The 19,059-nt window shown below is 34.4% G+C and overlaps 1 protein-coding gene across 5 annotated transcripts; it reads left to right on the forward strand.

The window, feature by feature from the left end:
- Positions 1-14,256: 14,256 nt before the first annotated feature.
- LOC107826726 (uncharacterized) lies at positions 14,257-17,665 on the forward strand. 5 transcript variants are annotated; one of them, XM_016653746.2, is made up of 3 exons: positions 14,257-14,416; positions 14,788-14,958; positions 16,964-17,665. In XM_016653746.2, the coding sequence occupies exons 2-3, from the start codon at positions 14,797-14,799 to the stop codon at positions 17,519-17,521; spliced, it is 720 nt and encodes a 239-aa protein (XP_016509232.1). In that variant the 5' UTR covers positions 14,257-14,416; positions 14,788-14,796; the 3' UTR covers positions 17,522-17,665. The 5 variants fall into 5 exon arrangements, with proteins under 5 accessions (XP_016509232.1, XP_016509229.1, XP_016509231.1 ...); XM_016653743.2 differs by lacking the exon at positions 14,257-14,416 and adding an exon at positions 14,578-14,699; XM_016653745.2 differs by lacking the exon at positions 14,257-14,416 and adding an exon at positions 14,599-14,689.
- Positions 17,666-19,059: the final 1,394 nt, after the last annotated feature.

The following is a 19,059-nucleotide window of genomic DNA, read 5'->3' on the forward strand; positions in this document are numbered from 1 at the left end:
TATCATAAATACAATTATAATAGGCTAATCTAATTAATGAAAACAAGATTTTAATAAAAATTCTGAAATCCTTCCTAAAAGGTCGACCCGGACCCACGTCTCGAAATCGGGTAAAAGTCATAAAATACGAACAACCAATCACTCAAGAGTCTAACCATATAAAAATTACTCAAATCCAACCACAAATCCCCTTCCAAATCTCGGAATCTTTGTTGAAGAAGTTCTTCCAATTTTTTTTAATTTCAACCCCAAAATTCAAAATTAAAGAGGAAATTAATGATGGATTAGTGGAATATAACCATAAAGGAGTTAAGAATCGTTACCCAATCGATATCTCTGAAAATCCCTCAAAATCTCATCCAAATCCGAGCTCCCAACACAAGTTGTTTTGTTAAAATGGCAAAACCCCTGTTTTTTGGAAACTTTAATAATGCCCAGTGATTCTTTAATCGCGATCGCGGAAATAGCCTCGCGATCACGAAGAACAACTTTGCTGCCCCAGAAATTAACTCTACGCGAACGCGTAAAACACCACACGAATACGATGCTCTGGCTTTCATACTTACGTGATCACGAACACCCCAACGCGTTTGTGATGAGCAAAGCGCCTGGCCTAGCTTTGGTCCACTTAACACTATGCGAACGCGATCTTAACTCTGCGTTCGCGAAGTACCACCTCACTTCACTACGTATTCTCATGCCCCTGCCCGAATGCGAAGAACAATTCCATCTTCTGCCCATCTAAGCCTATGTGATCGCGGATCACCCCACGCGATCGCGTATAAGGAAACAAGAACTCAGACACCAGAAAACTTCAGCAACCTCCTAAGTCCAAAAATAGATCCGTTGGGCATCCGAAACTCACCCGAGGCCCCCGGGACCTCAACCAAATATACCAATCAATCCTAAAACACCATACAAACTTAGTCAATCCCTCAAACCACATCAAACAACGCTAAAATCACGAATCGCCCTCCAATTCAAACTTGAAGAACTTGAAACTTCATATTTCTACAACCGATGCTGAAACCTATCAAACCACATCCGATTGACCCCAAATTTTGCGCACAAGTCATATTGCACATTACAGACCTACTCCAACTTCCGAAATTAGAATCCGACCCCGATATCAAAATTTTCACTACTGGTCCATATCTCCAAAAATTCGACTTTCGCCATTTCAAGCCTAAATAAGCTACGGACCTCCAAAACACAATCCGGATACGCTTCTAAGCCCAAAATCACCTAACGGAACTAACAAAACCGGCGAAACTCTATTCCGGAGTCGTCTTCACACAGTTCTGACTACGGTCCAAATCCTATGGCTTAAACCTCCATTTAGGGATTAAGTGTCCCAAAATACTCCAAAAGGCAAAACGAAACCTCCTGGCAAGTCACAATAGCAGAAATAGATATGGGAGAAGCAATAAGTAGAGGATCAGGGCTATTACTCTCAAAACGACCGTCCGGGTCGTTAAAATTTAGCTTTAAGGAAAGTGGCCCAAAGAGATGGTTGTATCCTAAATCTCCACCATTTTTTCAGAGTGAGAGTCTGTGATATCTTCCAATATCCTTGCCCCCACTCCACTCTCATCCTTAGATAGATAGAGTCTATTCCAGGAAGTCCAGTGATAGTTGTTCTTCCCTTTAGAGGACCCCCAGAAATAATTGTTGAAATATTTTTCTATGAGCTTGATGATGCCTATAGGTGGATTCATAGCAGATAGTATATGAGTAGGGAGGGATTGCAGAAGATGTTTGATTAAGACCATTTCCCCTTCAAAGGATATCATCTTCCCCTACCAACCATTAAGTCTTTCCACAATCTTGGCTAACATGCCATCAAATACGCTGATTTTCTTCCTGCTATGATATATTGGACATCCGAGATAATTGAAAGAAAAGCACTTGTCCATGAATCCAGAAGCTCTTTTGATTCTGTTAATTCTACTGGCAGAGGTGTTTGGTGCAGTAACAAAGAAGCTCTTGTCGTTGTTCACTTTTTGGCCTGATGCTTTTTATACCTTCTTATCTGACTCTTAATACGTTTGATAAATTTCTTGTCTCCTCCGGTGAATATCATTATGTCGTCAGCATAAGCAAGGTGTGTAATGATAGGAAATCTTTGATGCATACTAAATGGAGTGAAGTTGTCATGGTGTGGCAAGTTTGTTTAAGGATATGGAAAGTACCTCAGCGTCAATGATAAACAAGGAAGGAGATAGTGGGTCATCTTGTTTGAGACCTTGCGATGATGTAAAGAAGCATTTTCTAGTACCATTAATCATGATGGAATACCACACATCATTTACCATCTCCAGATGATATCAATCCAAGCTTCCAAAAAACCAAATATCCTCATGATGGCCATTAAAAAATTGCAAGATATTCTATCATAGGCTTTAGCCATATCTAGCTTGATAATTGTTGATCGTTAACTAAGTAAACTAAAATCAACTAATTATCCAAGATATTTAAGAGTAATATTTTTCTATTAATCTACTATTGCAGAAATTAAACAAATAACAACTAAACTATCAAGAATGCAATTTTGTATGACGAGATTTTACTTCAGAGGAGGTAAAAATTTTAGGGTTGTGGTTGGTTTATCAATCTTATTAATTTCAATAATCACACTCGTTAATCCATATTATCTATGGTTGCTAATTAACCGGATCGTTTATATGAATAGCATGTTCCCACAATACTATTCGTCAGTCCACAATATATCAACCCTATATTCCTATGGTATTGAGTCTATCATGAACGAATATAATACGGTATTCAATTAAGCAAGACTGTTAGGTATATTCCTATCCTAACCACGAAATCGTTCCCGGAGCCATGGATTCAGAAACAAGCTCTCTCTAATTCTACTCTAATCTATACACGGCTTTTCCAAGCATAGCATAGATAGTAAATAGAACTCAACTGCTGGCTAAACAATTAAGCAATTATGCACAGAATTAGAGAAACAACCACAAGATGATAATCCGAATTAACACAGATGTAATTAATAAACGTTAATAATCATGTCAACCATAACCCTAAAACTAGAGTGTGTAGCCATTCATGTTCGTAGTAACAAGTTTTAAATATTTTGCATAAACAAATTACAAAGAAAAGATAAAGGAATGAAGAACTCGATGATTTTCTCCTTCGAAAGTTGTTCCACGTGATGTTCTTGCCTCCGGTCACAAAACTCCCCTAAAAATGATGTTTAATAACTATTTATATGTGTAGGAAAAAGACCCAAACGAAATAATCAAGTCTAAAACCAAAGAGGAGATAAAATAGGCTTTAAAAATCCGGAACACACTGGTTATGGACCTCGCCTCGCGAGGCAAAACGCCTGCTCCATCTCGCCTCAGGCTTTGCGGCACGAGCTGTTTCGCGAGAAAATTCCTTCGCTACGCCTGTTCTTCTTCAATTCAATTCTGCTGCCTAACTCTTCAAAGTCACATTTTCTCTTCTTTTTCAAAAATCCTTTGCATTATTTCTTAGCCAATCATTGCTCAATTCCATTGACTTTCGTTTCTTAGCTTTCCAATTCATTCTTTTGTCTTTTTTTTTTTTTTTTATAATACTAACCTTAAATCATTGTCCAATAATTAAATACTCATGAACCATTCTAGTAGTATATAAAATACACATAAAATCTTTACTTTGATCCAAATTTCGTCTTCAATGAACCTACACATAAAATAAACTCAATTAAGCACAAATATAGTATAGTTTAGCATTAAAACCCCAAAATGTAAGGTAAGTAATGTACTAAAAATATGAAATTATGCTAAACATCACTACCCCACACTTAAACTTGCTCGTCCTTGAGTAATCAGACTACACTTTATATAGACACGACCTTTTTAAACAATTCTCCTAACTCATCATACCAAGAATCTTTAAAATAGACTAAGCACAAGAGTGTAACATCTTCACCTCAAGATTTGGATCACAAGTACCATGCATTATTCACAACTCACTCACTTACTCTAACATAGAGGTCAATGACATTACATTTTCCTCATGAATCAAGTGCCCTCACACAACAAAAGAGAGTAGTTCCACACATAATAAAATTTAAGAATAATTAGGAACTCAAGATAGAAAGAATTCACTAACTCTCAGAAATAACATTCATATGCCACAAAAGATGCACCATTGACATTCCCGTAGTGTACTACTCTACTAATCGAGCTCATTCAGTTTAGGATCAAGTAGGACTTTAATTGATTGTAATGTAGGCTGCGGGTCGGGTAGGATACATTTGGATATAAGAGTGACTACACCTCCCGAAGCACTTTAATACATACACTTTAGCATTTAACCACATACTTATGTCAAACCATTACTCCGCCTTCACATCAATATATATTAACTCCATACTTCTTTAAGTACAATTACATCAAGAGTCACTACGGAGTATTTTTCACAGCAACACAACTATATTTTTCTTTCTTTTTTTTTTCAATTCAAGTGGCTCTTATTTTTTCAAAACAATGCACATTTCTCCTTATTTCATTAGTTCCACTCAAAAGCCAAACCAACCACCCCACACTTTAACTTTTACAAAGTTCATAACAATTCAAGTGCTTATGTTAAAAGGTTCAAAAAATAGTTAATTCAAACAAATGGGTAAGGCTTGTAATGTGGTTACCAAGAAAACAGGATTACAGGCTCAAAGGGGTTAACTACGTTATATAACAATTAGGTGGGTAAACTACACATATCTGGCTCAACAAAGAAACGCCTATATCACTTTCAAGACTGAACAATACTACTATTTCGCTTTGCAAACACATGGGGCAAGTTCTAGACATCAAATGCAATGCACAAAATAACATATATGGCACATAACTCACTCAGAACTGGGCTCATCAAGACACTCTAGTAAAAGCAGTTAAGCAAAGTGTAAGATCATACAATTTAAGGTACTTATACAAGAGTCAAAAAACTGAGCCTAAGCGTCACAACCAAAGTACTCACTATTCTCAAGGCATAACAAAGTCAAGAGATATTGCTTTAATTCAATTCATCTCACAGTGGATCATACTCCTAAAAATAATAAAACTACCTATACCCGATTCAAACAAAACCTTTGGAAAAGAACTGCGGTACAAAGAAAAAATAAGGGGGAGTTACTACACTACCTAAAAAGAAAATCTTTTTGTCCTTTTTCTTTAGACTTAAATCCCTCAAGAAAACTGTCTAGGAGATCCATCGTCGGGAAAAGTTCAATTTTTCTACTTTTTTTTTCGATTTTTCATAGCTACCAAAATACTACACAACTATAAAAACAAAAATAAGAAGTTAATATTTTTCTATATCCTACTACTAATTATTTAGAGAATTCTCCCACCCCACACTTAAAAGAGTGCAGTATTCCCAATACACAAATAAAGCAAAACAATAACAAGGGTGGACAAGAAACTCCCTGAAAGGCCAAAGGCCGAAGCAATAGCGGCTCACGGGTACTCAGACTTCACCCAGGCATGGTCCTTTGTGTGGTCACACCATACTTAGTTCTCACCATCTAGATCGTTTTTGCACTCTTCTAATGGCTTTGTCTCCTATGATTATAATCCTACAAAACAAAAACAGGCACTACAACAATAATAAGATAAAAATAAAAATAAAAGAAAGCAGTAAAGCTGGGTTGCCTCCCAACAAGCGCCTGATTTATCGTCGTGGTACGATTTGAACCACTTTTTGCCTCCACCTCGAACTTATGAATTGAGCCCCTAATATGGCATTCAGTCTATGGCTATGCTCCAGTGGTGGAGCTACAAAGAAAATCAGGCCAAGCAATACAATTTTTGCTCTACACCTCTTGGCCTTTAGATGAGGTATGTAATTATGTCTCTGTGGCACGATAAATTCCAGAATGTAAATACCTTGTTCCTCGTCCATTAGCTCCTCCAAAGGCTCGAATGACTAAATTCTCATATCAACATCCAAATACAATGTTGAAAAATTGATGGAATGAGGACCAATGCGTCCTAACTCTAGAATTGCGTCACTATTTACATCCTCATATGTACATACATTAGAGTCTTCAAATATAATATTATCTACTTCCTCTCATGACTCTAGTGTACTTTTCTCAAAATGGATATCATCAACAAACATATGCTCGAATGATTGACTCTCCACTTCTAGCTCCTCAATTTGGCGTATAAGCTCCTTTTCAACTTCACACAACTCATTACTATTTTGTTGGGCGTTAGACGCAACAACCTTTGCATTCAATTGAGCTTCCAAGTCGTGAATAGCAGTGCCAAATTTTTCGATCTCTTATCCCAATTCAGCTCTTCCTTCTATTAAATCCTTGATCCCATCTGTAATTTTCTCACATTGAGCTTCATATATTTCTAATCGTTCAGCTTGTTCCATTAGCCAAGTTTGGCTCAAAATCTCCTCTTCTTTGAAATTTTTCTCTTGTTGGAACTCACACTCTTCTCGAATTTGAAGCTCTTCCTGACTATCAACTAAGGTTGCAGCTTGTTGATCATCGAATATTTCAACCCATTTTTCTATTTTGGCCTTCATTCTCTTATTTATTGCCTTGAGATTTTTCATCTCTTTTCGACGTTTATGAGTTTGCTCCCTTAAAAATTGAGTTTGCTCCATTATTTGCCTCATCATATCCATTATATGAGCATCATATTCCACATTCTCCAGTTTGTTCCTATCAAACTCACAAAAACTATTAGAAACATAATAATTATCGCTCGAAGAAGGATAAAAAGAATTAGGACAGCGATTCCAATGGCTACCTTGACCACCACACATATTATAAATATTCCACTCAAAGAATTGAAATTGTGCGCACAACTCGTTCCTGGGGATATTCTAACAATCTTTCCAACAGTGGGGTCCTACACAATATGGACAAGGATCATCAAAATAAGAATAACCATCATTCGAACAATTTACATTCCAAGATGCAATGTGAAATTAAGTAAAAGAAAAAAGAATACTAACTTAATAAGAAACTTAAAAACATGAACAAAAATCAATTAAAAGCTTAACTTAGATAAACAATCAATAACAAAGTCCCCGGCAACGGCGCCAAAAACTTGTTGGTTCCCCAAGTACACGCAAGTATACGTGGTCGTCAAGTAATAAGAGACTTAGATTGATTGTTAACTAAGCAAACTAAAATTAATTAATTGTCCAAGATATTTAAGAGTGATATTTTTCTATTAATCTACTATTGCGAAAATTAAACAAATAACAACTAAACTATCAAGAATGCAATTTTGTATGACGAGATTTTACTTCAGGGGAGGTGAAAATTTCAGGGTTATGGTTGGTTTATCAATCCTATTATGTTCAATAATCACACTCGTTAATCCAGATTATCTATGGTTGCTAATTAATCGGATCGTTTATATGAATAACATGTTCCCACAATACTATTCGCCAGTCCATAATATATCAACCGTATATTCCTATGGTATTGAGTCTATCATGAACGAATATAATACGGTATTCAATTAAGCAAGACGGTTAGGTATATTCCTATCTTAACCGCGAAATCGTTCCTCGAGCCACAGGTTTAGAAACAAGCTCTCTCTAATTCTACTCTAATCTATACACGGCTTTCCCAAGCATAGCATAGATAGTAAATAGAACTCAACTGCTGGCCAAACAATTAAGCAATTATGCACAGAATTAGAGAAATAACCACAAGATCATAATCCGAATTAACGAAGATGTAATTAATAAACGTTAATAATCATGTCAACCACAACCCTAGAACTAGAGTGCTTATCCACTTATGTTCGTAGTAACAATTTTTCAAGTATTTTGCATAAAACATTATAAAGAAAAGATAAAGGAATGAAGAACTCGATGATTTTCTCCTCCGAAAGTTGTTCCACGTGATGTTCTTGCCTCCGGTCGCAAAATTCCCCTAAAAATGATGTTTAATGACTATTTATATGTGTAGGGAAAAGACCCAAATGAAATAACTAAGTCCAAAACCAAATAGGAGACAAAATAGGCTTTAAAAATCCGGAACACGCTCGCTATGGACCTCGCCTCGCGAGGCAAAACGACTGCTCCATCTCGCCTCAGGCCTTGTGGCGCGAGCTGTTTCGCGAGAAAATTCCTTCGCTACGCCTGTTGCTTCATCAATTCAATTCTGCTGCCTAACTTTTCAAAGTCACATTTTCTCTTCTTTTTCAAAAATCCTTTGCATTATTTCTTAGCCAATCATTGCTCAATTCCAATGACTTTCGTTTCTTAGCTTTCCAATTCATTCTTTTGTCTTTTTTTTTATAATACTAACCTTAAATCATTGTCCAATAATTAAATACTCATGAACCATTCTAGTAGTGTATAAAATACACATAAAATCTCTACTTTGATCCTGATTTCGTCTTCAACGAACCTACATATAAAATAAATTCAATTAAGTACAAATATAGTATAGTTTAGCATTAAAGCCCCAAAATGTAAGGTAAGTAATGCATTAAAAATATGGAATTATAGCCAAACATCAATAATCACATTACCTCCATTTTTGTTCTGCTTTATATTGTGAACAATTTCTTATGCTAATTGCACATTTTCTGTAATCATCCTGCCTTTGACAAAACCACTCTGATTATCAGAGATTAGTTTCTCTAGCATAGGATTCATCCTTCTAGATAGAATCTTAGAAATAAGTTTGCTGGTGAAGTTGCTCAAACTAAAGGGCCTGAATTCTGAGAAGCTTGTTGGGAAATCGACTTTGGGAATGAGAATCAAGCATGTGTGAGTATAAAATGTGGTCATGCCCTTGCCGTTGAAGAAGTCATACACAAAGTCTATTATGTCATACTTGATAATGTTCCAGCACTTTTGATAAAAAGTACCCTTAAATCCATTCGGGCCAGCTGCACTTGAAGCATTCATACTAAAGACAGGGTTTCTTATTTCCTCATCATCTATAATAGCATTGAGAAGATCATTATCTTCCTCAGTGATACAACTTGGGATACAGTTAAGAATATCTTGATCCCTGAATTGATGCTGGAGATTAAAGAGGTGTTGGACCCATGTGCCTCAGTGATCTTTGATTCTGTGAAGTTGAAGTCTACTTCTTTTGTTTCAAATTAAGCTATTGAAGTACTTGGTGTTATTCTCCCCCTCGTCAAACAATTTTTGTTGAGCTTTCTGTCTTAGAAGAGCATCTTGCATACCCAACCACTTGATATATTCAGCCTACCCCTTATCGAGCTCTTCTTTGGATTGATCAATGTTATTAAGAGTGTCTAGCTCTTCTAGATTTAGCATTTCAGCTTTCCAGGTGTTGACTTGATCAAAAACATTTCCAACAACTTCTTTCGACCATTGAGTGAGCTCCTTACTAAAGAGCTTCAATTTCTGATGTAGCCTCCACAAGGAATTTCCAAGAATGTGTGTGTTCCAAACCTCTTCCACCAGTTTCATGAAGGATGGTTGCTCGACCAGAAGTTAAGAAATTTAAAATATTTGATACCAGCTTGAAGGTCCTTCTGATACTTAATAAGAAGTGGCCTACAGTCTGAGCCTAGCAAGGTGTCTGACCATGTCACTTTGGAATAGCTGGGACCATAGATCATTAACAAAAACTCTATCGAGTCTCTTCTAAATCATTTTCCTAGCTTTTCAGTTGTTGCACCAAGTGAATATAGGTCTAACAAACCCCAAATCTGCAATCTCACAATTATCCATACAACTACTAAACTCAAAACTTTTATGCATTCTGTGAGTATTGCCCCATTTCTTCTCATCTGGATCCAATATGACATTGAAGTCACCCACAATTCACCAAGGACCCTTGATATACGTGTGAATATTTTCCAAACTGCTCCAAAGATCTCTCCTTTCAGTAGCAGTGCATTTTGCATGTACTGCTATGAGGTATATATCACAATTTGCAGGGATGGAATGCATCTTGATTGTACTATACAAAAGATTATTGACAAGAGATAGATTGGCCGGATTTGGAGTTGCACAGGATACCCCATGCTAACTATGTGTCACGACTCACGACCCAAAATCACCATCCGATTATGATGGTGCCTAACTCACTTGCTAGGCAATCCAAGCATAACAATAACGAAACAAGATAACAAATTACAAAAAAGTACAAGTCTAAAAGCCAAATATCATAAATAAGACTGTGTCAATACAAAAATTCCCCAGAATCGGTAATACAGAGTCATGAGCTTTACAACAGGAGTACAAGTCTGATAATACATAAATGGAAAGACACGTCAATGACTACGATCGGAATACAACTCTACCTTATCTCTTGGCAACTCAACAACGAACCAACACAACTCTCAGCTAGGTCTTACACTTAGATCTGTACAATTAAATGCATAGTGTAGTATAATTACAATCGACTCATATACTCTATAAGTATCATGACTAACCTGGAGTGGTAGTGGCAAAAATTATCAATGATACTCACGTGATAAATCTGTACAACTCATGAATATATACAAAATACACAATAACAATACCAGAGTCTAAGCATGACTGCAGATAAATCCCAAGATGCACATAGAGAAGATATACATGTACATCAAACCGAATAATAGTACAACACATAGAGAAGATATGCGAAAATATACAAGTCAAATTACATAGAGAGAGACATATAGAGAAGATATGTATTGTATAACATTTCACCTACAAAAATGGCATATAGAGAAGATATGCATTAAAGGCATATATATAAGTACGGAGCTAGCATATAGAGGAGATATGTAGTAAAATCATTTATACCTTCAAAGAATTTTTCATATAGAGAAGATACACAAAACCCCAACACTGATCAGTTTTACATAACTACGCATATGTCATCAAGGAGAAACATGAGAAGACAACCCTAGGGGGTGGATCTTTATCCACATGATGCACGGATAACTCACGTACCATAATCAAGCATCCACACAGACAACTCATGTGTCATAGTCAAAATCAACTCGCACGGATAACTCACGTGTTGTCGAACAGACCATTACATAAAAAGCATATACAAGAATACATGTATACAGTCAATAGATATCAAATCATGTACTTTCAGACTAATAAAAGTAGCATACTAATATGTAGTTGTGTGCGATGTGTACAAATATAGCTCAAATTAGGCGGTTACGCCCCACAATATTGAGTATCATGTTTAAACTGAGAAAAATAATCCTACACATGATCTATAGCATTATTCACGAAGTTATGTAGTCATATAGTCATATAAAGCATGATATCAAGGATCACAATATCCAAACAAGGCATAACATAGCCCAAGAACTACCCTGAATATAGATAAACCCCGGTGCACGCAGATGAGCTCAACCCCTCGCTTGTATGCCACTCTTAGCACGCAGCCAATATCAGTAACTCAAGTAACTAGTGCATCAACCAAGTTTAGACAAGATATTTACCTTAAACGAGTCAAGTCAATACTCCAAAAAAGTCTTCCCGCGCAAATCGACCTCAAAATGACTCGAATCTAACCAAAATAACTCAATGGTATCAAATAAAGCTATAGGAAGCAACCCCAAATAATAAAGTTTCGACTTTTTTTTTTATTTAGCTAAATATAATAGAGTTTCACCCAAGCTTTTAAAAAAAATATATTTGGTCCCGAAGAAAAGAAATATACAGTTGAAAACAAATCGACATTGCATCTAAAGATAAAATATAAAAATACACGGTTGAAACCCATTATCTTAGCTATAATTTTATATTTAACTAATAGTAAAAAGAGTCTAGTAAAATTTTATATACATTTCGGAATGTCTTTATAAAGTTGGGATAAAAGGTCGTTACATCTAAATAAGAAATAAAATAAAATCTTAATTTGAGCTCCATTAATTTAGCTAAAAAAAATTATATGATTAAAAATAATAGAGCTTTAGCTAATTTGTTTAAATGAAGATTAAAGTTAAACAGTTAGAATAAATATATTACATCTAAAGAAGAAATAAAATGAAATACATACTTGATGACACCATTATATATATATATATATATATATATATATATATATATATATATATAACTTGACTAAAATTAATTATTTTTAGCTCTGATACCAAAACCTTCTAACTCTGATACCAAAGTGAAGCAAACAGGAAAACCCCAATCAGAAATATTGGGAGGAAAAAGACGAAGGAAAAGACAAAAGAAAAGTAGTATCAGTACAATAATACAATAGACATGTAAAAAAAAAAAAAGACATAAAGTAGTGCTGAAAAGACTTTAGGGTCTTTGAGTGGAAAAAATAATTATATAAAGTGACAAATAAAAGGGAATCTACTCAAGTTATGTGACGATGGGGCCCAGTGAAGTACCCGACAAAGCTAAAAAATAAAGGTTTTCGAAGATGTTTGAATTCCGTTTTAAAATCCGCTCCAAAGACTTAGCTATATAAGACGAGCAAGAATGAAGAAGAAACACACATAAAAATATCAAGAAGAACTCTCTAAAGAAAAACATCCAATATTCCCTCTCCCTTCATCACCCATCATTCTCCAAAAACTTGTATTATACCCTTTGTAAGATATTTTCTTATGTATACCATAGTAATTCCTATCTCAAAGCCTGTAAAATAAATAAATCATTATGCTTCAGTGTGCAAGTTTTTAATTTCCAAGTCCATTAAACTTTTTTGGATTTTTCGAAAGGGAAATCTCTCTCCTATAAACATGTAAATTACTACTTTTATCTAAATTATGTTTCTGGATATTACCCCTGTTTTTACCGCTTTATGTTTTTATGTATAGCTCTATGTTTTTATATATGAAATTCCTCAGTTATTAGTTTGTAAATAACTAGAAATCACTCTTAGTATATGGTTATCTTTTCAACTTCTTAACAACTTTGATGGATTAACCTGTAAATTTCTAGGAGAAATCAGTTAAGTCAAGCCAAACAGATTACCAGAAAGGTGTTGAAATGGGTATATATGTTTAACCGTGGCCAGATGAGGTTAGAGAAGAAAGCGTTAAGAAAAGATTTACTTCTTTAAAAAGTTGGGACGAAGAGATGAACAAAGTGAAAAAAAAAGAGTATAAAAAGGGTAAATTCAGTTCATATTTTTTGATAAGAAAATATCGGTAAAATAAATAGCCATTACACCGAAAAAGAAATCAAAAATTAAAATTTATGGTAAAAGAAATACACAGTAAAATAAATAGTCGTTACACCGAAAAATAAATTAAAAGTTAAAAATTATGGTAAATATTTGCGGTATATTAAGAAAACGTAAGGAAAAATACACAATTAGAATAATTAAATCATTATATATGACTATATGGTAACGATTAAAAAATATACCACTAAAAAGTAATTTTGTTTTTCATGTCTAAAAGAGAGTGTATCCACTTTCCTTGCCATGTCCAGGGGTAATTAGGATCATAAATAATTTTTGGTATGTATTCAATAAAAAATGTCAAGTTCAGGAGAGTCCCAACATATTATGCCTACAAAAGTTATACTCCATGAGCAAAACGATTTTGAGTAGAACGAATTGAATTATGATAATATTCTTTAGTCCACACATCTTAATTCAAACAAATATTAGGCGATTTATGACCTAACCATTTTATTAATTCGACCAATTTAAATGTAGTTCAATTCATTTATTTGACACTCCTAAATGGACTATAAAAATTTAGTAACAGTTTTTATTCTTCTTTACCCTCTTTCACCCTATGTGATGATTAATCCCTTTCTTGATTTTTTTTTTAAATAACAAAATAGGGAAAAGAGAAAAGAAAATCAAAGATAGCATTCCCTCCGTCTTAATTATGATATACCGTTCAGATCTTGAGTCAACTTTTTTTTAACTTTGACTATAAATTCGAACAAAAATATTTAAATTTATTAAAATTAATTTATATATTTGAAAATCATGTAAAAAAATATTATAAGTTATAATAATTATCAATTCAAAACTTTAAATCCTAACCATTATTTGCTCGCATGAGTTTTAACTGAGCCAGGTGACTCTCATTCCTTCTCCTAAATAAATCCTAAATTGAACTTCAATTTCCCTCAATCATAACATGTGAAAACAGTATAGTAAAAAAAACAAAATAGCCTTACCCTATCTGTCCGATGACTTTCACTTGCACGTTTCTCTTTTGGCAGGTTATTGCCTTTTGTAATGACTTTCACTTTTACAAGGCACAACTTCTCCTTATACTATGTGAACACTATAAAACTTTGTCTATTGTCGGTTGTGTCACTTGTGAACGTGACACTTTGTAGTTTGTCAATTGTTAGTTTCAGCTGAAATTTTTTAAATAAATACTTGCTCCCAATTATATCATTTGACTTTAAAGATTCTTGCTCCTCTGTTAAATAAAAATATTTAGTCGCAATTTACAATCTTTTATAATTGTTCTCACTAAAGAGTGTACAGGTATAGATTACTCCCTCCCTTCACTTATAGTTATTCACTTTTTACTTTATGTTTCTTTTTAAGTAAAAATAAATAAAGTATATATTTTATAATAATACTGATAAATTTTTAAAAATCTTGAAAAATAATTTAAAAATAAATAATTAATGATAAGAATATAACAACAGAAAAAATTAGGAATATTTTATGAATTTCTTTTTGACAAATAGATGGTTTGAAGCAAAGAGCAGTGGATTCGACTGATCTTGCACCCACGCCACTGTTTCCGGACAAGTAGGAAGTAGTACGCAACTAGTGATTTAAATTCCTAAGTACAGCTCTTTGATTCTGGTGATATATATCTTGATCTGCACACTAATTAGTGATTACAGGGGAGGAAAATGGAGGAACATCAACTTGATTATGCGCTTGTGCCTCTTGGGCTGGCTATTTTTCTATCATACCATGCTTGGCTTATGTTCACTATAATTCGGTATCCAAGAAGAACAGTCATTGGAATTAATTCTGAGTCTCGCCATAATTGGGTCCTCTCCGTTATGACTGTTAGTCTCCTTTCTCTCCTCTTTTAGTTTTCTTTTTTATGTCCGAGATATTGATGAAATTATGGTTTCAAATTTTGGGGTTATTTTTGCAGTGTAATAATTACTCTCTAAGTACAGTTTAGCATTATGATTTGAGCTGCTTAAAGATTCAAACTGTAGAAAAGAATGTTGTAATTAGCTAGTCTAGGTAAATCGAATGAAAGAAGAATAACATTACCAACCCAGCTAATATAGGGTTAGCCCGGTGCACAAGTGATGTATGCAGTTTGCCCTAATGCAGTGGCTGCTTTCATGGTTCGAATCCTTGTTAAGCTTTTATTTCGTGCGCCCCTGACCCTCGGAATTTCGCATTGTAAAAGAAATATTATAGTCCAAGCTAACCAGCTGGATTGATCGATTGTCTCGATGATTGATATGGAAATGCTAAAAATGGGGAAAGTGCAATTTAGAAAGTGAGGAAGTCCATGATATCCAAGTTTTGGTTTTTCAAAGTGAAAGATTGAGCAGCTGCGGAATATAAAGCTGCAAAGGGTAGTTCTGAGAAAGTGGAAAAACAAGTGCTTGAATGATTCTCATCTTAGGGAGCTAGTATTAACAAAGGCCTAATTTTTGAATATGTTTTTTAATGCCTAGTTTGGTGATTTTTGCAGTGTGCTATTGAGCAAGAGAACTTAAGGCCTCATGTTAAACTTGACTACAACATCTCCGCTTTCCACTATTTTGCTATTTACTTCCTCTAAGTAATACACAAAGTGAATAACCACATATAGTGTAATATCTATCCTTGTTTTATGTAGTTCACTGAATAGAAAGTGCTTGTCGCTGCAAGTGTTATCTTACCATTTCCTGAAGATCCCCCCTCTAGTCTCGTTTTTTGCTATGCAAGACTTGTTTTGATTAACCGTGAAGTTTTTCTACTAGAATTGAACTGCAGGCCTTCTGTAATAGCATTTAGTTTCCTTCAAGAGTTCCTTTTCTTCTCAAAGATCTATCCTAATAAGTCTCATGCAATTGCTCTTCTTTCCTTAATCTTTCATATGTTCCATTTTATTTTTATTTAGTGTTTAATGTACTTATACTTTCTATGATGCTGATTAAGAATCTTCCATCACCATTGAGATAGATATATTTTTAAAAAAGGAATATCTGGTCATGCTTCTTTTCCTGGTAACTGAAGAGATGAATCAATTAATAATATGAATTTATTTAAACAATCAAAGAGCATGAACGTGAATCTTTAGTGGAAGAGAAAATTATGCATTCAATAAACATAAGAGGAATCTTTTCAGCTAGTTGGTCTTTGATCAACTCATATAGTGATATAGAGTATTGCTGCATATTTTAGTTTTCAATAAATGAACTTTCTGTGGTGGAATTATTTTTGGCTCCTGTGAGAAACCTTTTCCTTAATAAGAAAGTTTGACTGGCATTTTGAGTATGTGTAATGCCTTCAATGCTGCCTCATTTCAGTTGGAAATATTGCATTGTAATTGCAATATACTAGAAGAGTATGTGATTGCAGAAAGTTATCAAACTAACATGATTGTGGAATAAGTTTGTATACATCGTATAAGTTTTAAATATAATTGATTATGAGAAACGAGTATTCTGGTTCTCGTGGAATACTAACTGGAAGCAACTTTTGTCGAGTTGGTTTATATAACTTTTTTTTCAATATATTTGGCAGTCAGCCAGATACTACTAGTTGGAACATTGCATGGTTTACTCTCTGCCAAAAGGAAGGAGGAAGAGAGTCTAAAATGTGAAAAGAAAAAATAAACCAGCTTCTGATTTGCAGAAATTATCCAACATGGATGTATTATGTCGATTATCTAAAAAAATTATCAATGACGAAGTTTTGCATTTCTATTTTTTTTTCCTCCGCTGATGTGCTATAGATTAATAAGCATATTATTATGCTCTCTTCTAGTAGAAGAACAATCAGTATTAATTGACCATCAGTTTGGTATGGATTGTCAATTGACTTTGAGGGAACTGTATCCAGGATCCAATAAAGAACGGAGTTCTGGCAGTTCAAACTATACGCAACAACATTATGGCATCTACCCTTTTGGCGACGACTGCAATTACTCTCAGCTCAATCATTAGCGTATTTGTGAGCAACAAATCAAGCTTTACATACTCGGAGCTACTGTTTGGGAATAAAACTCCTATGATGTCTTCTATAAAGTTTTTTACCATCTTGCTTTGCTTTCTTGTTGCATTTCTCTGCAATGTTCAATCCATCAGGTACTATGCCCATGTTAGCTTCTTAGCTACTTTGCCTACATTCAAAGACAGATCTGAATCTATAGAGTATGTCGCGATGAATTTGAACCGAGGGAGCATGTTTTGGTCACTGGGACTACGAGCATTTTATTTGTCGTTTCCTCTCTTCCTTTGGATATTTGGGCCGATACCCATGTTTGTAGGTTGCTGTGTAATGTCGATTGTTCTATACTTCTTGGATACCACGACAAGTTTTACCAGGGATCTCCACTGTCAATCTATAAGAAATGAAAGGAAGGCAACTGATTTGGAATATGCAAATCATCCACTCTAGAAGTTGTTAATGGCATAACAAGTTCACGGAGGGTATATTCAGAGTCTAGCCTATAAGATATGAGTGTCTTATTTGGAAGGTTACTCTGGTTTTGTAACTAATAAGTTTCACCTATTTGGTTTTCTATGTAAAATTTATATTCAAGTGGTTCCACTTTCATATAATATCTATAGCTTCCCTTGTACTTGAAGAAGGAATGTTGCCCCCAAGTATGTACATGAGGGACAATTGTTGCTTCTTTTTGTCAGTCACACAAAAGCACTTGCCACATAACTGTTGACAATCACTAGGGATTAAAGGGCAGCCCGGTGCACTAAGCTCCCGCTATACGCGGGGTCTGAGGAAGGGCCGGAACACAAGGGTCTATTGTACGCAGTCTTACCCTGCATTTCGGTAAGAGGCTATTTTCACGGCTTGACAATCACTGGGGATTGTTTGGTATAATGTATAAGAAACATAATTTAGATGTGCATAGATTCAAAAATATTCCGTGCCACTGTTATATTATCCCGTGATCGTTTTGCTTTTCTGTTAATTTTTTTTTTTCTATCTTCTCCTTTTTGTGTGTTTTCCCAAACTTAATGCCGCTCTTAAGTCTTAACTCAATTATGAATAGATCCTATAAAAGTTGGGAGTACTATTTTCTTCGGGATAGAACTATTATGTAGGTTTGGTAAAAGAAAAAATAAGTTAATTTAATAACAACGAAGGGCAAGATGAGAGAAAAGGCAAGGTAACGACGTGATCATACCAAATCAGTCGTTATATAAAGCGACATTTTTCGTCATTACGTACGATAACCAATTTAATGATACAATACAATAAAATTTAAGTAACAATCAAAACGAATATTGCATTTAAAGTAACAATATAATACAAATGGATAATAAAAATAAAGGAAAAGCCATCTCAGACCATGATTTTAGCCGCTTTTCATGAATCCAAGAACAATGAGAGCCTCTTATTAAAATTATTTGGGAAAAAACATTCTTCACTGTGAATGCTTCTTGGGTTTTCACGCAGTCACTACAACTTCTCAAATCTTAAGGCCGCCGCACGAAAGCAAATGTTTCGTGGAAGTTAGGATTGCTTCTAATACCCTCCACTATATATACCTCGCAACTACTCATACATTGCACATTAATTTGCAAATAATTAAATTTATTTACACATTGATCTTTACATTAAATCACATTAAATATATTATCGTTAAGTCATAAATTGATGACAACGTATATAAGATCATGGATAAATAATAAAAATGTATATAAAAAATCAGTACCATGCATTTGTTGATTTGATGTAAATATTTAACACAATAAATTTTTATTTTGCAATTATGCAATGATCCTGAATAAAGTAGTTAAAAGTATATTTATGTATATAAACAATGCAAAGATTTGTATGCCATTGTGAAGTTAATTAACTTCTTATTTATGCCACTACTACTTGTTGTTTCCTTCTCGGGAGAATGGATATGTATAGATATTTTTAATACTATCAATTCATTTAAAACTCAATCACGAAACTGGTACTAG

Source organism: Nicotiana tabacum, chromosome 15 (assembly GCF_000715075.1).
Source record: "Nicotiana tabacum cultivar K326 chromosome 15, ASM71507v2, whole genome shotgun sequence".
In the NCBI taxonomy this organism is placed as follows: Eukaryota; Viridiplantae; Streptophyta; class Magnoliopsida; order Solanales; family Solanaceae; genus Nicotiana; species Nicotiana tabacum.